The 25,177-nt window shown below is 37.1% G+C and overlaps 1 protein-coding gene across 2 annotated transcripts in view; it reads right to left on the bottom strand.

Moving 5' to 3' along the window:
• LOC108733905 (lachesin) overlaps positions 1 to 25,177 on the bottom strand; it is a 230,939-nt gene that overhangs the window by 160,260 nt on the left and 45,502 nt on the right. For both annotated transcript variants that reach the window (XM_018465256.1, XM_018465259.1), the window contains exon 2: positions 22,246 to 22,609. In XM_018465256.1, the coding sequence (XP_018320758.1) occupies positions 22,246 to 22,306 (61 nt within the window). In that variant the 5' untranslated portion in view covers positions 22,307 to 22,609. The remainder of the gene's footprint in view (positions 1 to 22,245; positions 22,610 to 25,177) is intronic.

Below are 25,177 nucleotides of genomic sequence, written 5' to 3'. Positions count from 1 at the left end.
ATCCCTCTTTCCACATATTTTGAGTTTTGAAAGCCCCGCCTTGTACGTCTCCACAAAGTTGTTTTAAAGGGTTAATCACCAATGGTGACATTCGCCACACCCTTGGCATTTTCCTCCTAGTTTTTAAGTTAGATATAAGATGTGACCAAGGACTTCAAAAGAAGCACTTGAACTAAGTCAGCACAAAAACGCAAGAGGCACTTGTGTAATCTTACTAATAATCGATGGAGATACTCTGTACATATTGTAAATACATAATTAAGTTGACTTCGCTGCAAGAGTGCTATTTTTTTCTACCTTCCACCAAAGAATTAAACAACACGCCTTATTAATTTAACGCGTGTGCTGATATTCCACTTACAATAGTAAGTTCCCGAATATCTGCCTGTGAAATTTAACACTGAGCCTGTTTATGAAATCACAGCATAATATCAGGATAAATTCAATTAATAACTTCAGCTTAGATATCCATTACTACTTACTAATAATATAGAGCAGAAACAATTAATAATTATTATATCTCGCTCACATATTGGAACGAGGTAGATTACTACGAACAATTAAAATACTGCGAAATGGCTAAAATTTCTGAAACCTATACTCGGTGCTTGCTCGTACGTCTAACGGTGTAAACTAACCAGATTTTAGCGTTATCTAGTGCGGTTTGCTCTCCTTTAATGATCCAATCTGCATGCCAGAACTCGAAATCTACTATTATGCAAGAACACGAAGAACCGTCGGCGAGGAAATCAAAATTTGCAAATTCTGGGAAAAGTTTATTGACTCATACTAAATTAAAACAGATTCAGTTGAATGTTGAAGTTGAAAATGAATATTGAATGAATATTTTTGCCATTTTATATTTTTCTATTATACAATTTAAAACATTAAAATTTTATAGAAGTATTTTCTCAATGTAGTTATTAAATTTAAATTGTACGTTTCGTTCCCACCAGCTATTACTGCTGGCGGGCAAGCAGTCCCTCCAAATTACGCTAGAAAGTAGGGAGGAATGCCCTCGTCAGCCTTCTTTTAGGAATGGTAGTTGGGATAAGAAAGATGAGAGAATGAAAGATTTATCTGTGGAATATTACCGCTTCAGCATTTGCCTATGTGATCCAAGGAAACCACAGAAAAACTTAAACCAAGGCAAACGGACTCGGAACCGAACCGATGTCCTCCCGAATGCTAAGCAATGGTCTAAACCTCTAGGCCACGCCACTCGGTGTGTCGTTATATATCAGAGATATATAACATTTATATTGAAGATTTACAGAAGGATGTTAAAAGTATCGTGACCAGAAGGGATTAGAAATGAAAACGTATTAGAAAGAGTTCGAGAACAAAGGGGTTATGGAAATCAAACGAAAAATGCGAGATAGTTTAGTACAACATGAAGGACTAGTTAGAGCAGAAACAAGAGTAAAAGGGGGCAGAGGTAGACCTAGATTAGATTATTGTTCACAAAAAGTTAGAGATATAGGTTGCTCTGGCTTTTGAGAAATGCGAAGATTGGTTCGAGATTGTGGTATGGCGAACCGCCTGTCTCGCGCCAGACACCTCACAGGTCTAAGGTAGAGTGCACGTCGTCAGCCTTACTAATGACTCCAGGCGTATTCTCGAGATGATATCTACTTTGGTGACCCTGATAACGAACAAAAAAAAACCCAGCCTCCCTACCATCTCCACATCCTCCACGTTGGGTACATGCAAACGCTGCTAATCCCAGAAACGCAACTCACTCAAGCTTCTCGACCAGCTCGCATCGTATCTCGCCGACCAACAACGTCTCTAAAAAAAGAGCGTGAAGAATTCGAAAATCCATAACGGTTTCTCGACTTCGCCCTTCTTGCCTTTCGACTCGACATTTTCGGTATCGTATCTTCTCCTTCGTTCTCGTCGAAAGTGGGCGTGGAGTCCTGTGGCAACCCACCTGTCTCGCGCCAGTTCGCGCCACACACCCCACAAGTGTCCAGATGTCTAAGGTAGAGAGCACGTCGCCAGCCTTACTGATGAGTCCAGACGTGCTCTCAGAGCGAAACATATTTTCTCTCTTATCAGTAGACAACGAGATATCTACAGTGGGATCGCCTACAATGCAGACTACAAGCTGTTTATTGTCCAGGTTAGAAAATGCTAGGACAGGCGGACACCCTCTGCTGTAGAAATACAAACAATTCAAAATTTTCTGCTGATTTTCTCCCTCTTCCTTAGAACTGACAACCTAATGATAATGATGAAGACTCAGTTCCGATGGCGAACCGATATTCCTATGGGCATATTCAATTTCTACATTTATGCTTGATTAGTGAATGGCAGTATTACTTTCTATATCGATTCCCTCTTCCCTTCTTTCTTGTCTGATATTGCCCATAATTTCTTCTGCAATTCGTCATTCCTTTACATTAACCAAACATCCATATAACACGTGATGGTGAATGTGCAATTCCACGTCCGTAATTATGACGGTTAAGTCACTGCTTTGTTTCAAACGACGACCGCGCTCTCTATATAATTCTCCATTGGGTTCTAATGACACTCTCCCGTATAACTGTTTTGTATTTACCTTTGTACTTATGCCGACATACGTGCAACAGATATGGTGCGCTAGCTGCGGCAGCACAAGTTGAAACCATCAGCCGTGAAATGTTCAAAGGTTTACATGCATGTACATATGTATGAAAGGAACAGCAAGCATTAGGAACAATACACTCGAACCCTTGTTTTAACAAACAGACCGAACAAACGGTCTTTTCTAAGGCCCGAAGCGACTATTTTGCGGTACGTGTAATTAGAAGAGATACATGACCGTCTTCGCAGTAATTCCTGCGGGCCTTGGACAACATAAAGACAGCGAAGAAAGGTTGGGAGGGGGGGCAAGATTACTACCTCTGCAGTTTAACAATTCAATGACGTGCTTAGTGTCACCGTTGTCACCACTATCCACTTTGTCACTTGACAGAGCGTAATGAATGAGGAGGATTACGATACATAGTGAACTAGAGAACACTAAGTGTACTAATAGTGTTATTGTTTATTTATTTTGTTTTTGCATATATCATTCCCACCAGTTATAAAGTGAGTGGTTATTGGGAAGAGACTGGTAAAACAGACAAAATGAATACACAATAAAGGGATAATAGTGAAAGATTATCTATGGAATATTACTGCCAGCATTTACCTAAGTGATTCAAGGAAACTTCAGAAAAACTAGGACCAGGACAGATGGACCCGGAATGAAGTCTTAGCTGTTACCTCGCATCAGAAACGTTCATTATTCTTAATATCAAGCTGCTCTTCAAGGACTTCACGAATGTTAACACATTGATTCACTTGTGTAAAACTCGCATCCTCTTCTTTATGGTTCATAGATTTGAAAACCTCACACTAGGCAGTCAATATATAAAATTGAATAGTTACAGCACACATTTCTGAGATTTTTATCGTACAGGCTTGACGCGACAATGTGCTATTTGGATCATGATTACTCCTCCATTCAGTCGCATATCTGCTATATCTGTATAGTGATTGTTGTCTAGTGTATGAAATTTTATCGGCTGATGTGAAATTTTAGGGATTGCAATTATTCAATCAGAAACTAGAAAAGAGTATTAGAGACTGATCCATCGTAATTATGCTCACTTTTCACTGTTGCCTCGTTTAAGAAGACTTTGGAGCACACTGCCTAATGATGATAAAATTACACTAACCATGTAGGAATATATTTAAGCGGCTCCTATTAGAGTTTCGGCTGAAGAGATCCTAAACCGATTGGTCCTACAACGGCCTGAAGTAGAGTGGTTTTAGTGGGTAGGTCCGAGGACACCTTCCTCGGGAATCCGACACTACCCAGTCGTAACATTTCGAGACACACTATTTAGAGATATATTATCTACAAACAGGACTAAATAAAGGCAGAGGTGGATCTAAATTATTGTTCGCAAATATTCAGAATTGCGAAAATTAGCTTAAGATTGGAAGAAGTGGAGGTACGTGGCCAACTGGTCTTCGGGCTGAAGACTTCATGGTGATGATAATAAAATAAGAAGATTTTCTCAACTCCTGTTATCTCGAATTGCAGACTCATACAAAAGAAATCGTAGCAATCAAAAGTAAAACTTTTTAAGGAATCATTCAGATTTTACCTAGTTGCCCTGCCATGGAGATACCTCCTTATAAGTAAAGTCTCACTCACTCCCACATCAAAACTAGTTACTGAAGCCCATCCCTAAACAAAACATAGGTGCGCCCTAGATGCTCTGTTTCTTTTAGTAATAAAATAAAATTCATTTGTCCGTCTTTTAGTAGATAGTAATAAATAATAATTCCTTGATAGCACCACGTTTGGAAATTGTGTCTCAAATCACTCTGCGGGCCTGGATGTATATTGTATATAATATAAATTTATTTCCAAAATTGACACCTCCTTCCATCAAAACCCAACTAAATGTCTACGCTTTCGCGTTCGACACGATAGGGCGACGAAAAGAATCTGACAGATTTATCGGAAAATATCCCGATTGGATGACTATTTGGAAGCATCGGAAAAACGGGACATGTCACGAGACGTATCATTCCGAATAAAAAAGACGCCATTAACGTGAAAAATTGGACCAATTTTCGCATAAACGCACACTGAACGACAGTTCAATGTGTTCCACATTTCATAAGGATTTTTATGAATGCGCTGCTACTCACTAATGAAAAACTGAGTCGACAAATTTCTAACATTTTTCCCGGCACTACTGACATGATCAGTTGGAAAACCTCGGAGCTTGACTGGGAATAGTTAATAAAATAGCTTAACATATACTTTTTAGGTAGAGTATAACGCAATCTGCTGACAGTAGTCTTCAATATGATAGATGATACCCCTTACCACAAACCTAACTTAAGCCCAATGTGCATAAACGTCACAAATATTAATCAGAGCTCATCTATTGGGATCCGTCAAATGGGAGCAGCCTAAAAACATGGCGCCGATTAGGGAAAATCTATCGTAGTTTCTATAGTGTACCGTGCGATTTCCAAGTTTTTAAATTACGATAAAATGATAAGTATTGACACAATATGTGATTGGGCTGACACAAAGCCTCGGAAAGGAAATTTCGTTGAAGGTGAGCGTGTTTTTAATGCCAATCACATTATAAAATTCGAAAGTAACAAATCCGGAAGCTAGCCTTCAAATTCCGTCAAGTTTACTGCCTACTTTTTACAAACTTCGGATTTAAAAAGTGATTCGTGTTATATATAGTTGGTGAGGTGATTCTGGGTGATTTAAGCAATATCATATAAATGACTTGCATGTGCAAAGCCGATTTAAGAGAACGTTGCAAACACATTATTGCAATTTTGTTGTATTGCAGCAGGTAGGTTCTTAACCTCAAAATACTTATATCGTAACATTATAATTGTGTTAAATCAATTACACAAGAATAAATAATTTCTCACTTTATAATTTTAGTATGATTCTAGTTTTAAATATTAAGGTTATGATGGTAAATACTTGCTGAAATATAATCATGTGCATTAAAATGACGTGAACAAATTTTTATTCCGGAATTCACTTCTTTGATATCTACTGCTTTCATCCAAGCCTCTATTAGTTTACTTTTTTCTCTAATTTTCCGAATACATTTTTTACATATATAAAACGGTTAGTTTTTATTGGAAAGTAGTTAATGTAGGTGAAGAGTGAAGATCTAGGTATGTCTGAAGTGCTATTGCAGCTTTTCACTGAACATATTAACTTTTTATTTGATTTAACTTTAGAAGAAAACTTCGTCGACTCCATCATCAAAAAAATTTTTAATTTTATAACGTATTTTATTATTTTGATAAACAATTTTACAATTTGCGTGCACAGTTCCTATGTAAACTTTTCCCCCATTCGAGTTATAAAGTTTGCCACCAGATGGTGTATGCCCCGTTGACAATACCGAAGCAGGTTCACCGATTCGGATCTTTAAAAACAATGAAATAAATAGATTCCTAATCTATTGAATTGCGAGCTACGGATCAGTAAAGTCCACAGTATTGTAAAGCGACAAAGGGGTCTGGAGTTTTCGGTTTTCTTCATAACATGAAACGAAAGCTTCGGGATCCATCTGCCAGGTGTGACATAATTACAGTTTTGTATTCAAAATCCGAATAAATAAGCTTCTACAGTTTATGTAATGGTTCTCTGCTCCTCATTGTGTGCTTCGGAGTTTAGTAGGTTTGAGTCATCGAGGCAACCACCACCCACCCTTGACAATGCCTATCGCAGTTGCAGGTGAAACAACGGGAGGTAATTTGAAAGAATAATGGCCGGAAAAACGGAAAAAATGATGAAGGCTAAACAGTTATTTAAAAAACGAATTGTTTTTATAAAAATAAAGCGAAAAAGCGAACGTTACAGACGTTGTCATAAACAGAAACGGAAAAAGCCTGTTCCTTTCTTTATTTTAGGATTCTCGAAACTTATACGGAAATAGCTGGAAAAACTCCTCTATCCCAACATTCACAGTGGTAGTTATTTAATTTTCAAAGGAAACCAAGATCGAACCGAATACGTCAATACATTCTCGTCACATTGTTGTGAATTTAATATTTTTAAATTTACCATTTACACACGTTTCCAAACACTGCTAGCTACACCTGAGCGTTCTCCCTTTCGTTTCTTTCTTTTTACCTTTTTGTTAAATCAGCGAAATACAATATTCAAATCGTCGAGTTTTGCACGGTTAGAACCTGTTCCGATTTCCACAGGCACAAAATCCTTATATTTTTATGGAAATGAAAGAAACGAAGTAAGCCTTTGCGAGTGTAACAAAAAAATACTTAGGAATTTCAACTAAATCCTTCCCCAAGTTCCGTGCAGGAAAGCGAAAGAATAAAACAGAGTAAAGACGTAAAAAGAAAATTAAATTTAGAACCTTGCTACATCATTAAAATCGGGTAAATCAAATTATTTTATTAAGAGCCATCTAACGCATAATAAGGATTCTTTTTATCATAATTCATTATGGAATTTGGTGGATAAGTATTTAAAGCTTAATACAAAATATATGAATAAAACATGGGAAGGGGTGCGCACTGGTACATAATGTATGATCAAAGAAAGAAAGTACGAAGGTTGTCCGTAAAATAAGGTCTCCAAAGCGCTGGAGTCGCAAAAAATGCTTTAACGCAAGGTGTAGCTCAGTACTTCGCCTAAAAATCTCCACTACTCCGAGTTGTCTGCACAGAGATTCCACTCCCCGGAATCACGAGTTCTAAAAATCCCCACCACTCTGAGCTGTCTGCGCAAAGTTTCCACTCACCGGAACCGCTAGTTGCAAAAATCCCCACCACTCCGAGTTGCCTGCGTAGAGTTTCCACTCCGCGGAACCGCCAGTTGTAAAAGTTCCCACCACTCCGAGATGTCTGCGCAGAGTTTCCACTCACCGGAACCGTCAGTTGTAAAAATCCCCACCACTCCGAGTTGTTTGTCTACAGTTTCCACTCACCGGAACCGCCAGTTGTAAAACTCCCCACCACTCCGAGCTGTTTGTGCCGAGTTTCCACTCACCGCAACCGTCAGCTGTGTTTTGCTATTTCGCTTTTTGTTCTAAAAACACTGAGCCTGAAGATGTTTATCGACAGTTATGATGGTGCACAGTTTATAAATGAACGTATAGGCGTCCTGTAATGCTTGAAGATCAACGGATAACGATCACGAAACTGCGCAGATTGACTTCTGCTGTCAGTAAGATTTTCTTACAGAACATTGCAATATCACAAAGTATATCCCCAAAATGCTCACGTTGCAACAAATTATTTAAATAAAACTACAATAAAGCATAAATTGAATTTCCAAAGTTACTATATACCAATAATTAAATTATTTGCTTAAAATTGCATGCCAACACCTACCGCTTGGTTAATAGGTCAGTTAGGAATCGTAGAAATATTCAGATTCATATTCAGACAGGGGAGATTGAAGAAACAATCACATGAAGCCATATAGAGGAAGATTTTGCGAAAAAAATATTTTCCAACATTGTTGTCTAGTTGATCTCGAAATTCAAACAGTTCTTATAAAAATGCACATTCAATTGTCGAATATTTCTGCATTGTGTTTTTATCAAATAATGTACTTCAAACCATACAATTTTTGATTTTTAAACTGCACTCGACATTAGTATTCCATTTTTCATTTACTTCACACAATCAAACAAATTGCAATTAAGAAAAGCATTTAAAAGTATCGTTTAAACAGCAGAGTTCGTCGAGTGAAACGTCCAAAATCGATTTAAAAAAAATTAAATGGAAAAGAGTTGCAGCATTTCCAAATAGTAATTTCGCAGGAACGAAAAGGGAAATAATAAACAAGGGGCCGAGTTTGATCAGCTCTCTGCTATCAAGGATCTCCAAATGCCAGATCGGTATTTTTTTTTGTAAAACTGATCCTAATTCCATTTATTCGGGAAACGGTATATCCTATTTGTTACAGTGAAATTGGAACGCGAGATACGTATGTACAAACATGCATATTATGTATATATACACACATAGATTATTTTCAAAAACATATCTCTCTACTATATGTATAAATATACCTACTATACACAATCTGTACAAACGGTAACCAGGCTGTGTGCAGATGAAAATAAAACAGCAAAAACCGATCCTCGAAACATTTGATATTTAATCCACACGGTACGGATATCATCATACGGTCATCAGTCCTAAGACTAGTTGGACACGCACCTCCACTCCTTCCTATCCTAAGCTAATCTTTACATTTCCCTAAAACTAGAACAACCCACTCCTTAACTATTTGTGTACAGTAATCTAATCTAGGTCTACTTCTACCTGTCCTAACTCCCGTTTCTGCTTCTAATATGTCTCTGACTAGACCTTCATGCCTGAGGTGTCCTATTAACCTATCTCGCCTTTTTCTGATTGACTTCCATAGGGTCCCATGTTCTCCTATCCTTTATAATACTTCTTCATTTCTAACCTTCTTCGTCCACGATATCCTCATCATTCGCTTGTAACACCACATTTCGAACGCTTCTAACCTTTTCTTTTCTGCCGCGCCCACTGTCTATATTTCGCACCTGTACAACGCCGTGCTCCAAATATACACCTTTTACAGCCCTTTTCGAATTTCTAAATTAACCGTTCGCGAGCATAGAAGTGCGCTATCCTTTGCTTTATATCCCTACTACTCCTTCCGTCCTGACTTATCTGACTTCCTAGATACCTAAAATCGGCTTCGTCTTCGCTCTTTCTTACTGATAAATTACTATATTGAAAATACTGAAATAAACAAAACGAAATACAAATCTACAATTCGCAATCAAAACTATTTATGTGTAAATCTTTCTATGTATTTAACCTAACTTTTGCCGAATGTTGCGATCACTGCTTTTAGTTTTAGTCGTGATTTCTAATTAATACATTGAGTTTTTCTCATGCACCTCGGGGTATAATATGCTTTATGGTGGTGCGGCATATTATCCTAAATGCTTTCTCTTTTCAATAGCTTGAATAATGTATAATTTTAAACGAAAACAATGCCACGCTTCTACGTTCGAAGAAATCTAAGAGAAGAAGACCTTCGTAATACAGTTAAGAGTATCAATAGTAGTAAAAGGTCAATACGAGAAATACCTAAGTAGAACTTAAAAGTTCCAACATACATACAATTTTAGACATCTTTTAAAAGTGAGTTAGTTTAATATGAAATATTAGGAGTATATAGTATATTCAGTATATAGTTACATTAGTTCGACGGATTTGTGACCTCTCATCTCTCGTAGTTTAGTGGTCAGAGCATTGGTGCGTAAAGCCAAGGGTCTCGGTTTCGATTCCCGGCGAGGGTGTGACAACAGCAACAATTTTTCCCTCATTAATTTGAGGTAGTGTGTAGTGGGTAAAAATTCAGAAATGAATTTTCAGAATAATATTTCATATTAAAAGTTCCAGTTAGAATTTTAATGAGAATGGTACTAGATTCCGTAGTAGTGAGTATTGGCCGATTCTGTTGCAAAAATGAGAAGGGTGCCATTGTCCGATTATTATTAAATGACATACATCTGTCATTGGCTGAGAGTTAGGTTAATGGAAATTATACAGATGTTGAACGCGCGAACCTACTAATTCCTACTCCTCATTTTGTAATAGAATCGGCCGAAGCACACTACTTACGTCCGTTGTACTCCATTGGAGTATTTTCACATATTTCGACCAGTGTTTTAAAAAATATTTGGAATCTCTTGTAATGATCGAGATTTCTCTAATTTGGCATACGTTTGAGTTTGTGAGTGAAACACTGAACTCCCATTTAGAATAAGTGACAATGTAAACCCAACGAAGCGGATTATCTGTAGTTGGAATAATAATATAAACGTAAACTACTGGACCATAACATTTAAGTTTTATAAGAGGTATACAACTTATCCGGTTTGGATTATGGAATAAATAAATAATACTTTCTCTCGGAAGTCGTGCTTTCAAAATAAGTTTCCTGACATTTTCAACGAAAAAGTTTCTACAATTTCAACAATTCTGAGCATGTTACAAACAACAAAAGTTAACTTAACGTTTCTAATTTAATTGCGAGTTGATACAATTTTCTGTTGAACTTCTGACATGAGATTGGCATTGAAAGTACTTTTTGAAAACAAAATTTTAACAAAAGGGTAGCATTACGTAAGACTAATGATATTTCATGCCCATTTTGAATTCTGGGGTTTAGTATAGCTGAATAACTCCAAATTAACCGAAGCAAAACTTCACAAGCAGAGGTTATTTTATAATTGTTTACAGAGAAATAACCATCTTCAAATTACAGAATGGACTTATTCGAATATACTTATTTTGGGGGATGACAATTTAGATAAATCAGGCCGCTGCAGGTCGCGTCCAAACTAAAAAAGTTGTTATCAAAGACACTTAAACTAAAATTTTCTCCACCATCGATGTAATGCTAAGGGTTGAACGAATTAATGATCTATCTTTGTTTCTTTGGTGCAAATTGAGCGATGAAATGACTCGGAAATCCCATCACCCACTTGCATCAATTTTACTCCATTAGGATATTTTCATATATTTCGACAAAGACAAAGATAAAACTAATGACTGGAAAGGCGCAACAATAACAAAAAGAATAATACAGCATTGAAAATAAAACTAATCGGAAACGTTGAACTACCCTACTGTACCCTTATACACATCAGTTAAACATTCGTTCCCATAGAGGTCACTGGGCCACGGAAAATGCATCGCAATTTCAACCAAATTTTGTAATAGAATCGGCCAAAGCACACTACTTTCATCAATTCTACTCTATTAGGATATTTTCATAAATTTCGACAAAGACAAAGATAAAACTAATGACTGGAAAGGCGCAACAATAACAAAAAGAATAATACAGCATTGAAAATAAAACTAATCGGAAACGTTGAACTACCCTACTGTACCCTTATACACATCAGTTAAACATTCGTTCCCATAGAGGTCACTGGGCCACGGAAAATGCATCGCAATTTCAACCAAATTTTGTAATAGAATCGGCCAAAGCACACTACTTTCATCAATTCTACTCTATTAGGATATTTTCATAAATTTCGACAAAGACAAAGATAAAACCAATGACTGGAAAGGCGCAACAATAACAAAAAATATATACAGAATTGAAAATAAAACTAATCGGGAACTTTGAATTACCCTTTTGTACCTTTGTATACATGTGAAACATGTGTTCCCATAGAGCTCACTGGGCCGTGGAAAATACATCGCAATTTCAACCAAATTGCATGAACACCATGCAGCCCTTTGAACTTTGTGACAAATACAATCAAACTGTATCTCCATCCACATTTTTGCAGCTCATTCGAATAATACGGTGAATATCATTTAATGTACAAACGTTTAGCCATTGGAGCGGTTTCATTTCATGAACTTTTTAAAAAAAAAAAACGAATAATGCACTAGATTAAACTGAATCACTGTGCTCTCTAAGGGTTTCAAAATGAAATTCCCCAATCGTAATCGACTAAAACTAAAAGCAAAACATCCCTGTAGTTTTAACACACACGTACATATAGAATGTTCGAATATCTGTAGAAAACAAATAATTTTCGACATCAAACCAACATATAGAAGAAGAAGCTTCATATGGAGTGATCAACCAACAAGCCAGCACAACGTACTTAATTCCAAGGAAAACCAAAGCAACAACAATACAATGGCCTCTACCTCTACTCTACGTGTAGATCTTGAGATGAATGTTTTCGAATACACTGCTATTAGTTTTTGCAAACAAAAAAGCAGGCACCAACTAGCGATCCTTGACCAGCGCATCGGTTACGAACGTAATTTATCTATCCAACTAATTCAATCTCCTTACAAATTTATTGGTTCTCACAACGCTAACGATTTCACTTGACTGGCTGGTTCGTAGAACTCGATTAAAAACTGTGGGTACCGGCTACTTCACAAATAATATAAAAGAAAGTAAAATCCAAATCACTTTACTGTATACGAGGGTGGATTGATAAGTTTCCGGCCTAACCAAGAGATGACGCCACTAGGCCTACCTTGAGGTGACATTCTATAGTACCATCCTTGGATAGCTTGTAGCTATAGTTTCAGCCCGATCTCCTTGCTAGTGTAGGTTTGACAGCACGCTGAACAAGACGCCTCTGTGGTTTTCGTAAAAATGGAAAAGCAGGAAAATCGTGCTGTCATCAAATACTTTTATTTGAAGGGGTTAACGCCGAAGGAAATTAAAAAAGAGATGGACTCAACACTGGGGACATCCTCCCCGTCATATTCAACCGTTAAGCAGTGGGTTTCCGAGTTTAAAAAGGGTCGTGTGAGCACCTCTGATGGGCCTCGCTCAGGACGCCCCGTTGAGGTCACAACTCCAGATATGATCGAAAAAATTCATCAAATAGTGCTGGGAGACCGCAGATTGAAAGTGCGTGAGATAGCTGAGACCTGTAAGATGTCATATGAACGTGTGCAACATATTTTGCACCAACATTTGCATATGGAAAAGCTCTGTGCAAGATGGGTGCCGCGTTTGCTAACAGTCGACCAAAAATTGATTCGAAAAAACATTTCTACCGCAAATTTGTCATTGTATAAGCGTAATCCAAGCGAATTTTTGCGTCGATTCGTAACCGTTGACGAAACGTGGGTCCACCACTACACTCCTGAAACCAAAGAACAGTCTAAACAGTGGATTGGACCAGGGGAACCAACTCCAAAGAAGGCAAAAACAATTTTTTCGGCGAACAAGGTTATGGCTACTGTTTTTTGGGATGCAAGAGGTATTATATACATCGATTACCTTGCAAAGGGTAATACTATCACTGGTCAATACTACGCAGACTTATTGCAACGTTTGAGCCACGAGGTGAAAATTAAACGACCTCATCTGGCGAAGAAAAAAATCTTGTTTCATCACGATAACGCACCAGCGCACACGTCAATCGTTGCGACGGCTAAAATCAACGATCTAAAGTTTGAATTGATGCCGCACCCTCCTTACTCTCCAGACCTAGCCCCGAGTGACTATTTTCTGTTCCCTAATCTCAAAAAATGGCTTGGCGGTAAGAGATTTGCGGACAATGAAGAAGTAATCGAAGCTGTAAATGGTTATTTTGAGGAGCTTGACGAATCAGTCTATAGAGATGGCATTAATAGACTGGAACACCGCTATGAGAAATGTATCAGCCTTGGAGGAGATTATGTTGAGAAATAAAAAAAAAAAATTTTTAAAAACCTTGTTTTTCTTGGTCAGGCCGGAAACTTATCAATCCACCCTCGTATATACCATTCGAAATAGCAGGAATCGAAAACTGCCAGAAATATTTACCCCCAAAGCGATGCAAGCATGGAAATACACACAAATTGATTTAATTACACAGTTATATCACAGAATCAGAGTCACCTAGAACCATCAAGAGCTTCTAATTGCCCTGATTCTCTCTACCTAATATATCTTCATATGTAATAATGTTCTGGCGTGGTTTGTTTCTCTGTCGCCAAGTTAAGCGTGAACAAAACGGTCTAAAATTGCACTGTACAACCGCAAGATGTCGTAAAGAAAATTGATTTGCATATTTAAGGACTAGGGTTTTGTGAAAATTTCATCCAAGTTTAGTAAACAATTTAAATGATAGATAAGAATGATTTACGAATGATAATGGAAATAAGAGCGTTTTTGTTGAAATTTGGCTTATTATTTTTGTATCAAATGTTCCTAACTACAAAGATAAACAATTGTTTTAATAGGTACATTTTTCACGTCACCGATAATAAGTACCTACATATACTTCGTTTAGTTTCTGTAGCGATGTGACCTTCAGTTTGACCGGCGCAACGTAGAAAAGAACAGCACTAGACCAGAAAAGGAAGCAGACAACTCTCGGCCAAACTCTTAACCGGTGAGAAGCGTATAATCCGTACAGTACTGCACGGAAAAGTTGACCATTTTATCAACTACAATTGCATTGCTCAAATGTGCTGTTATTGGTACCATTTACTACTGAAAATATCAACGAGATGTTTATTTATATTTGAAGACATATTAAAGGCTTTAACGCTTATTTTCGACTCGCACTACTATTCATGATTGAACAAAACTTTTGGGAGGTACTGTATGAAAAAGTATGTTCAATGAACAAGATTCAAGAGTATAATGAGCTTTTTTCTCCCTACCTACGATTTTGCCATCGCGCATACATTAGAAGGGGCACATCGCTAGAGAAAGTAAATGAAGTATACCTATTTGTTCGACTGACTCTTGCAAAAACTTCTCGTCAATAAATTACTAATTTAAATTTTAGTAATTCATCTTGCAAGTTTAGCATAGGGTCTGACTACAATAACAGCAGCTGAGAATGCAAGTCCATTAAACGTTTGACGACAGAAACGAAAGTTCTGTTGAAATTACCAGAGTTTCCGTCGAGTTGTGGAAATAGATGCGCAATTTAAAGAGCAGACTATATTTTCGCCATTTAGTCAGTTCAGGCGGTACGTTTCCTACCCGGAACTATGAAAACCGCAAATTTTGTTCAAAAGTTGATGAAAGCAAAATCAGAAAGTTAGTTTACTTTACTTCTATTCCTAGTTCCTAGCAAGTTATTTACCTGATTGTTGTACGCACAAGCTGAAGCAGCAGGAAAATTTAATTCTTCCACTAATAATATGTTTTAAACATATACAAAGTGTCACAGAACGGTTGAGGGCTTCACAAAATATTCAAAAGACGTCCACCTATGAAACTTATAACGGTTGTATTTGTTTCATTTGATACGTTGAGAATAAAACTTTAGCATGCAACGGAAATATTCGCAACGTGGCTGCCAGTTAACGAGCACTGTCTACTTCAAGCATAGGTTTCACGGGTCTAGGCGGTCGCTTTTTATCCCTGTTCGGACGAGTTCGTACCCTGACAATTACAGGGAGCACTGCATGGTGATATTATTCTAAAATTTAGGAAGTCAGATAAGCCAGAGCGGAAGAGGTATTAGAATGAGTAGGAGAACATGGGACTTTATGGAAATCTATAAGAAATAGGTGAGATAGGTTAGCAGGACACATTATCAGACATGAAGCTCTAGTCAGAGACATATTAGAGGCAGAAATAGGAGTTAAGAGAAGTAGAGGTAGACTTACATTAGATTCCTGTTAGGCTGTGGGATAATCTAGTTTTAAGGAAATTAGAAGATTAGCTTAGGATAGGAAGGAGTGGAGGTGCGTGTCCAACCAGTCTTAGAACTGACGACCTTATAATGATGATCTGAACTCAGTCTTCCGGACCATTCCCAAACGAAAGAAGTTTTTCCACCAATGGGTAACTTTTGGCGGCATGGGATCAAGAGTATGCTGATCTACCAGAAAAAAAAGTAGCTGAGTTTGTTTGATGCCTGGTTTCGAGCATCCTTTGTATTAAGCATGCTATTACAGTCCATATGAATGGACTGCTCAGGTACCAAGATCGATCAAGAAGTGGCTGTAATAACTAAATCGATATTGATCAACTTTGTCGCTCCCTGGTGTAAAAATCAACCGTGAAATCGAAAAACGCCCCATTTATGCAGTAATCTTAGATGACCTTTCTGAAGGACAATAATTATTGAAAGCTCAAAATAAATTTGTTTTTATTTTTAACTTCAACTGATCCTGCTTTCATACTGATGTTTTTGTTGTTGGTTTTCTTATTTCACTTGGCAACCATTATTTTCAAGTTCTACATGAAAACATACTTTTGGCGTTAATACATTACCATATTTACCTTTGTCGCTCCGAGAAGAAAATACGATCTCATGAAAAGAAAATAAGGGTGGCAACCCTATTACGCCTCAAATGTGGATTGAGAGAGAAAAACCATACCTATGTAAAACCAAGGAAAAAACAAACCAGCAACGACTTACCTACGATTTTTATTAGATGAATATGATTACGTATTTCTTTCTTTTTTTTTTTAAATTCCATATTTGTTTTACGTATCAAGAATATTTGAGTTCGATATTTATTATAATTTACATGTAATGTAATTTGCTTTCTTGATGTCGAATATTCATCGAAAAATCCTTGAGTATGAAAAATATTACACCATAGTGCCTCCTTGCTCTATTTATTATTATTAGAAGCTTATATGCTGAAGATGAATAAAACAAGATTTTACTGATATTTATTAGATTTATTATAGACTCGACGAGATAATATACAAAGCGTATACGAACAAAACAAAGAAGAAATACTAGATCAATTGCATCGGTTTTTGTTTTATATCAACTGAATGTACGAGGGCGGTTCAATAAGTACCCGTGTTAGAAAGGAAGACACCATTTTTTTTTTTTTAACATAGTCCCCTTTTAGAAAAATGCACTTCTTCCAACGTTGCTGCCATTTTTTTAACCCCTCCAAAAAATAGGATTTGTAGGACACTCCTGTTTCGGCAATGACTTCCTCGTTTGAGCTAAAAATTTTTTCCCGCTACCATTTCTTCATGATAGGCAACAGGAAGAAGTCGTAGGGAGCCAGATCGGATGAGAAGGGGGGTGCGGCAGCAATTCATAACGCAATTCGTGCAGTTTGGCGGCGACAACTCCGGATGAATGTGCTGGTCTGTTATCGTGGTGAAAAAGCACCTCCACGCGGCCGTGACTCCTTCAATGTTTTGTCGAAGCAGTCCAATAACTCAGAAAGGTGAGGAAATGGGGTTATTCTATACCTTGTTTGAAGACCTGACAAATGAAGAACGGAAGTTTTTCAACTATTTTCGTATGTCAGTTGGCTCCTTTGACGAACTGCACGGCAAACTGCAGAATGTCAGAACGGCAAAACACATAATTTAGAAATTGTACACAACCTATTGAAATGCTAGCTATAACTTTAAGGTAATAAGTGTCTTTAACACCGACTGTTTTTACTTCCTTTGTAGAGGAGGGTATTGTAATCTTAAAAAGAATCATCCTCCGAGATTATTGGTTATTTTCACGTTGTAGAATCTCTAAACCACCAAATACATATTTGTTTTCCTAATTCCGTCGGTCAGTTTGATGGTCTGTCCGTTTGTCTGTTGGAAGTTGCTAAAAAGCTATTTTTTGAACGTATATTAAACCGCAAAAAGAAACACAACAGCAAACAACGCGAACAAAATGGTAGTAGTAGACAGGTTCCCGCACAATTGAAACCGTCTAGTATGAAAGGGTGCATTTGGCCACGTAGTCCACTAAGCGAAGATACGATACGGCTACCGTTCATCTGTAGTGGCACTGGACGGCTGCAACGCGATTAAAAATCGTGTCCATGCTGTAACCGTATAATGTGAAAGACCTCTACACTCTTCATAGGAGGCGAAAACGTGTAATGTGCAAATTCGTAAGGATGATGCCCTTCGCATCCCAAAAAATCGTCGCCATGACCTTTCCGGCCGATGGGACCGTCTTCGTTTTCTTTGGAACAGATTCACCGAGAGAAATCCATTGTTTTGATTGTTGCTTGGTTTATGGTGTGTAATGATGAATCCAGGTTTCATCAACGGTGGCAATTCGATGCAAAAGGTCCTTCTGATCCCACTTAAATTGCTCCAAACACTGCTTCGAAGTTAACAGCCGCATCCGCTTGTTGTCCATCGTAAGCAATCGCGGCACTCATCGGGCCGACAATTTTTTCATCGCCAACTTATCATGTAAAATACTTTGCCACTTGGCGCACTTTCGTTCGTCGATCAGCGACAATCATGTCGTGGACTTTTCCAATGATTTCCTCTGTAACCACGTCTACTGGCCGTCCTGGTCGCTTCTCATCAAAGATGGATGTTCACCCACGTTTAAATTCGTTGAACCAATATCTAACTGTGGCGATAGATGGCGAAATGTCCCCATAAACAGCATCCAACTTTGCCTTTAGTTTATTCCATCTTAGCCAAAATCACGAAACACATCTCACTCGAATGACTGCCAAATCCAAACTAACCTATCAATCAGTCTGAAATTTGTTTTGGCGTCGTTTGGCAGATGACAGCACACGATGATAACACCAACTTCCCTCAGGACCGTCATCTGTCTTCAAACACGGGTACTTACTGAACCGTCCTCGTACATTGACATAACCTAATATTAGAAACGACACTGCCACGGTAAATCACTTTAATTTTATATTACGGTTAATATGTTTACTATTCTTGCCCGAATCTCAAAAGACGTGTACATATGAACAAAAAGTGAGCAAAATACTGAATTAAGTAAGAGAATGGAACGACGACGCGAGGCTTCTACGAAGTCCCTTTGTATTTATTTTAACGGTAGATGTTGCAAGAAATGACTTTCTGGCCGGACGAGGATTCCGCAAGATCCTTTGTGTTGAGATGTAAGCAAACAAGAAAACGTTGAGTAATTACTTAAGTGTAATTCCGTGACGTTCTGTGCCGGACTATTAGACAAGGAATTCTCAAGGGAATACGCAACAAATAAAGAAATTCCTCTTGTTCTGCAATTTGCGATTGTCTCCCGAGTAGCAACCGTTTGAACTTAAATTGCCTTGAGCATTTACGTGAAATAAAGCTTTTGAATTTTACTGATTATTCTGTACGTACTATAATGTTCATTAGATATTTTTAGGTAAAGCTTCTTTCCAATTAATCGCTCCATTAAAATAAACAAGCGAGCTTGCCAGAACTCAGAACTTTGACGTGGAAACATATTAACGGATCCCATAAAACAAACAAAGTGTGCTAAGGATTCAAGTTACTATTGTATTATAGAAACTAATTAGGTTAATAAATAAAATCATTAATAATTTGTGTTACCAGCACAGTTACGTACTTAATGTATATTCTTCTGAAAATAATTTACATGTCCCAATTCCCAAATCACATAGTGTCATCCTAGACCTGAATGTCGTTAAGTCTTTTTAAACTCTACGTCTTTTCTGTAGAAATCATTCACACATCTTCTATCATGAATGCAGTGTTTGACCATTGATTTATCGGTTTACATTGTAAAATTGATCTCCATATATTTTGCGGTTAATATACAGCCTATATCCAGCCTAAAAGTACACCCTAAATATTAGTGAATGAATTTTTGACATTAGATGAGTACAGTTTTGGAGATCACTTTCTTCATCTAAATTTTATAAAAACTAAATTTACAAAATTTATCTGTTTATAATATTAGTATAGATAAGGACTGAAAAGTTCATTAATCATCATAATAATTCATCATCTTCATCATAAGGTCGTCGGTCCTAAGACTGGTTCTTTCCTATCCTGAACTAATCTTCGCATTTCCCTTAAACTAGAACATCCCGCATCCATAGCTATTTGCGAACATTAATCTAATCTAAGTCTAATTATTAATAGCAGTTATCATTTTTATTAAATTGCCTTAATATTATCTGTTGGTTATATTAAGATTGGCAATGGTTCGGTGGTTTAATTGTAACAGTAATGGAAAATAGTAAAATTCCAATTGTACTTTATTGATCAGTAACAACAGAAAAACGTGTTAACACAACGGAGCTTCTTAGGAACTAATTTTTAAAATGTACAAGTCTCTGCAGCCTCCTAGGGCCATAAAACCTAAAGTGACCTCGACAATACGAATACATATTTCTATATAACTAAACTCATCGTTGATTTCCAACATTATTTGCAGATAAAGATAAAATGATGGCAAATAGATATTGTTATGTTCGTGGGTTTAATAAAATTACTTCTAATACTGATAACGACAAAAACTATTTATTTACACTAATGTTGATAAATCACTATTCACTGCGCTATTTATTTCACTGCTATCACAGTCAATTTACATATTTCTCGATTCACTTTTGCAACGGTCAATTTATTTCTCTAGCTTTCGGCAATCGTCTCTTCCTTTAAATACTGTTTTGTTTACTTTCGGGAGCCTTCTGAAAACATCCGGATAGTTTATTTTTTCTTTGAACTGTTTAACTGCTTTCCCAGAACGCAGGTACGACACACACATACGGCGCACATGAAGAAAGGCGCCCCAACTAGTCGACGAATCGATAAGCCGTTCACGCACACGTGTGTCCGATCGCACACAAACACACTCGTGCTCGCTATAATATGATACTAAATACAGGCTACTACGTCAAATATTTCTAAAATTTGAGGAGGAATACCTGTTGTATGAATGAAATCAGAGAATTGCAGTGAATAGGCATCTACTTTGTTTTGTATCATGAAAATTTCACAAAAGAGAAAAATAGTAACTTCCAAATACAAGCAGGGTTTCGTCATCTAATCAGTATTAGCTGATACTAAAGTATTTTAAGTGTTACACAAAGTCTTAAAAGGTATTTATTCCAACCATATTAATGAGAACTTTTAAGTGCTTCACTAGAAATTTTTAGAAACTATCAGACGCGGATCACGATTTCGATCTTATTTGATCTCTTCAGCGCACCATGGGCAGGCTCGATAAATTACTATCCAACTGATGAAATATTGCCATCTAGTGGGCATTTACTGCTACTGAAATATTTCATGTGTCAGACAAAAGCTTGCTTCCAAGATATTACATCAATTCTATAAGCAACTACTAACGATAAGTGTAGATATAATTTCTTGATAACCATGTATGTATTCGTATATACGTGAATTATAAAACCGAAAACTCTATTCAAATAGCAGACCTACGATGAATAAAGGCTACTCCTAAGTCGCCTGTATGTTAACAAAAAGTTGTCTACGCTAAAAAAGTAGCAAAGTCCAATTTGAACGGTCCCAAAGGCCTTGCAGAGATGATCGATCCTTTGTCGATGCCTTTGTTAAGAACCCTTTTCTATCACACTTCTTCGCAATAATTTACAACATCTTGAACAAAGCTGTATCGACGCCGACGCCGACGCCTACCCAACAGCTTATGCCCCAATAGTTCTTTTCTCATCCCAGGGCGATTTCGTCTCTTCAAATTTGAATGTCTCCAACGAATCATCCATCATATATAATATTGTTTTAGTGTACGGAGGTTCCTACGTGGGCGGGTCTAAATGTAGGGCGTAGTTGGTTGCATACATTATAATGACATGTGAGACATGACATATACGATAGTATACATCACAAACAAAACATGTTATGGTTTGAGAGCTTTGCTTAGGCTTATGTCATGATAATTCCTATTATGACCTAACCAGTTTCAGGTGCTATTTATCATTGACATTGATACCGTCTCAGTTTGGACGGTTGGGTCAGTTTTCGGCTATTACTTAAAGAAGAAATGCATGAAATGCCGTAGAGGCTATCGCACTAAATCTTTATCTATCGAAACAGGATAACTGATACAACAATCCTCTGGAGTTGACGATTCAAAAAATTGATAAAAAATTCGAATTGTGTCAGTTTTTTTTTTCAATAACTAGGGTGTTATCATCCAATCAGAATATTTAATTAAAAACTAACTATCTCGGCGTATTCGGAATAGAATTAGATTATTGGAAAAAAGTGGGCGGCTATACATTCGGGTGTATGCATTGTTGCATATACTCTAATGATCATTAAATTCGCGTGTATAATTAGTTGCATATACATACACAAAGAGTATCACCGTATCGTCGAAATTTGAACGGATTGGGTTAATCATTGACACTTTCTTATAGTTTTACAATTTTCCAGCGAAATCCGTACAAATTATTATATTCTTCTATCAGACAAACAGTTAGGTTTTCTTTATGCTGAACTTAATGGACGATAAACAAGATTTAGACTCCTGAAAAACTTACCGAAGAATGTCGCCCAGCTTAGCAGCATCTTCAGTCCAAACGATTTCCTGAGTGAGTTCATTGTTCGTTAATCAACTTTAAGTCCTTTATGACTCGTAATAAACACATAGTTCCAGTCCACCTTTCAGTTCCTGTCCGCTTTGTACGAAACACGAAATGAATTTAACCGTGAAAATGTTCAGGCCGTGAAACGAAAATGTCGGTGAAATACGAGGACGACATCCAATTACGTTCACTATTTTCATTTCTCTCACGAGTGTACGACCTCAAGGGAACAGTGACAGGTGTCTCTGCTGTAGTCAAGTTGATTCACCTGAGTCGGTTGAAATCTCACCAACCACCCCACTGTTAAGTCCCGACGGAACTGCAAGAAAACAATTTCTGTCAATACAACTACATACACAGGTTACCGACATACACATACATATGTAATACTTAACATTTAGTTAAAGATAGGTCCCAAAAAATTTAACAAACGTTTGACATTTAAAATTGAGGATTCTCAATAATGCCAGTCCTGTCCAGTCGAATAATAAAACTAATGGGAGTTTTTATTCTTAGTCCATAGCAACAAACATTTTAATACTCTTCTTATCACTTTACAAAAATGAATTGTTAAATAGTCAGTTATCATTTGGGTTACAAATAAACCACAAATCTGCTGACCTTAAACGGTCTAAAAAGTTATGAACGAATGCCGTAAGCGATCGATACCGGCGGCGCCATTCGTATTCCTGAAAGTCGACAGACGCAGGTCATAAATTATACTAGCGCACAAGACTGACCGGACAATGAGGATTCTCAACAATGCCAGTCCTGTCCAATAGAATAATGAAACTAATGGGAGTTTTTGTTCTTAGTCCAAGTAGCAACAAACATTTTCATACTCTTCTTATCACTTTACAAAAATGAATTGTTGAATAGTCAGTTATCATTTGGGTTACAAATAAACCACAAATCTGCTGACCTTAAACGGTCTAAAAAGTTATGAACGAATGCCGTAAGCGATCGATACCGGCGGCGCCATTCGTATTCCTGAAAGTCGACAGACGCAGGTCATAAATTATACTAGCGCACAAGACTGACCGGACAATGAGGATTCTCAACAATGCCAGTCCTGTCCAATAGAATAATGAAACTAATGGGAGTTTTTGTTCTTAGTCCAAGTAGCAACAAACATTTTCATACTCTTCTTATCACTTTACAAAAATGAATTGTTGAATAATAAGTTATCACTTGGATAACAAATCAACCACAAATCTGCTAACCTTAAACAGTCTAAGTTATTAACGAATACCGCAAGCAATCGATACCGGCGGCGCCATTCGTGTGAAAATCAACAGACGCAGATCGTAAATTATACTAGCGTACAAGACTGACTGGACAATAAAGAAGTTGGTTGCAGAAGTTTCTGGAAATAGTCAAGAATATTCCACAGCAGTATTAATAATTCGACGCAAACGAGAAAATTGAATAGTGAGAGAAATCTACAGTAACATGAATAATCTTATGTAAATGAGACTTTTATTATTAAGAATGCAAATGAAAATGATTGAAAATTTGAAAATAATTTGCCAATATCTACAAACATGAACTAAAATTTTAAAAACGGAATCATCCATTAAATTTTCTACCCTTAGAAGGGGAATATGTTCTTCAATTTTAAATACCAGCCTTGAGATACAGCGCACCCAATGAAAAAAGAAATACAGTTGAACTGAAGTTAGTTTACCTTTTCAAATTTTTCATTTAAAATTCTCAATAAAACATAACATAAAATACCGTAAACAGATGTGTATTGAAATAGGTACAACGAAAATAAAACAAAACTGTTTTCCGATAAAGAATTTGTAAAGCTCAGACTTAATCAAAGTACATGTACGTTGTATGCAATATGATGTAATAAAAAGAAAAATCTGCTACCCGTATTCACTGCTTGAAAAATATTTACCATACGCTAGATAAATTTATGATATTCTCCGAACTTCATTTCGGCTGGTAGGTAATCTACGTGTAACTATTCAGTTTGGAAAAAGGTAAAAGAGGCGATGAGAAATACCTCAAGTCTCAAGAAAATTATACAATGGAATGTAAATGCAACATTTTTAATGAATAATTTATGCCATCCTTTTGACTCGTTTAAAAAGTTTCTGGAATGTGATGACGAACCAGAGGAATCTTTTTATTAATTTGCAAAACCTGAATAATTATCTAATAAATTTCTAGTAAAGTAAGGTGTGTAAAATGGAACGTTAAAGTTTAGAAGCGTTCGAAATGTAGTGTTACAGGGGAATGATGAGGATACCGTGGATAGAGAAGGTTAGAAATGAAGAGGTATTAGAAAGAATAGGAGAACAGAGGACCCTATGGAAGTCATGAAAAATAGGCGAGATATGTTGGTCGAACACCTTCTCAGGCATGAAGGTCCTAGATCAGATTACTGTTCACAAATAGTTAAGGATGTGGGATGTTCTAGTTTTAGGGAAATGCGAACATTAGCTCAGGATAGGAAAGAGTGGAGGTGCGTGTCCAACCCGTCTTAGGACTGACGACTGTATGATAATAATGGTTTTGCCGTTTATTCGATTTGGACAGCTCCTTGGCTTTCCTTGAAAACAATCGTCATAACTTTCCCAGCCGAAGGAATACGTACATTTGCACGGTTTTTCCTTGGTGGAAGAGCGCGTTATCTGAATTCTATTATTCTATGGTAGCAACTTATTGCACTTATTGGTGTGTAGAAAACAGGGAATCACCGTTGAGTTGGTCGAGTAATTTTGTACGTGACTCGTGGGGATCATGCAATCTTCACATAACCTTTCCACACGGCTGGACCCTAGGGGCCCTTTTACAGCAAGGAATCCGTTCTGGATGCTGTGCGGGGAAATCATTATATTCCTGACTTTTCGTGAAAGCACACGTGTTTTGGGGT

This window comes from Agrilus planipennis, unplaced genomic scaffold, assembly GCF_000699045.2.
Source record: "Agrilus planipennis isolate EAB-ADULT unplaced genomic scaffold, Apla_2.0 scaffold11, whole genome shotgun sequence".
Taxonomy (NCBI): Eukaryota; Metazoa; Arthropoda; class Insecta; order Coleoptera; family Buprestidae; genus Agrilus; species Agrilus planipennis.
The sequence above is the reverse complement of the archived record's forward strand: the minus strand, read 5'-3'. Positions and strand labels throughout refer to the sequence as shown.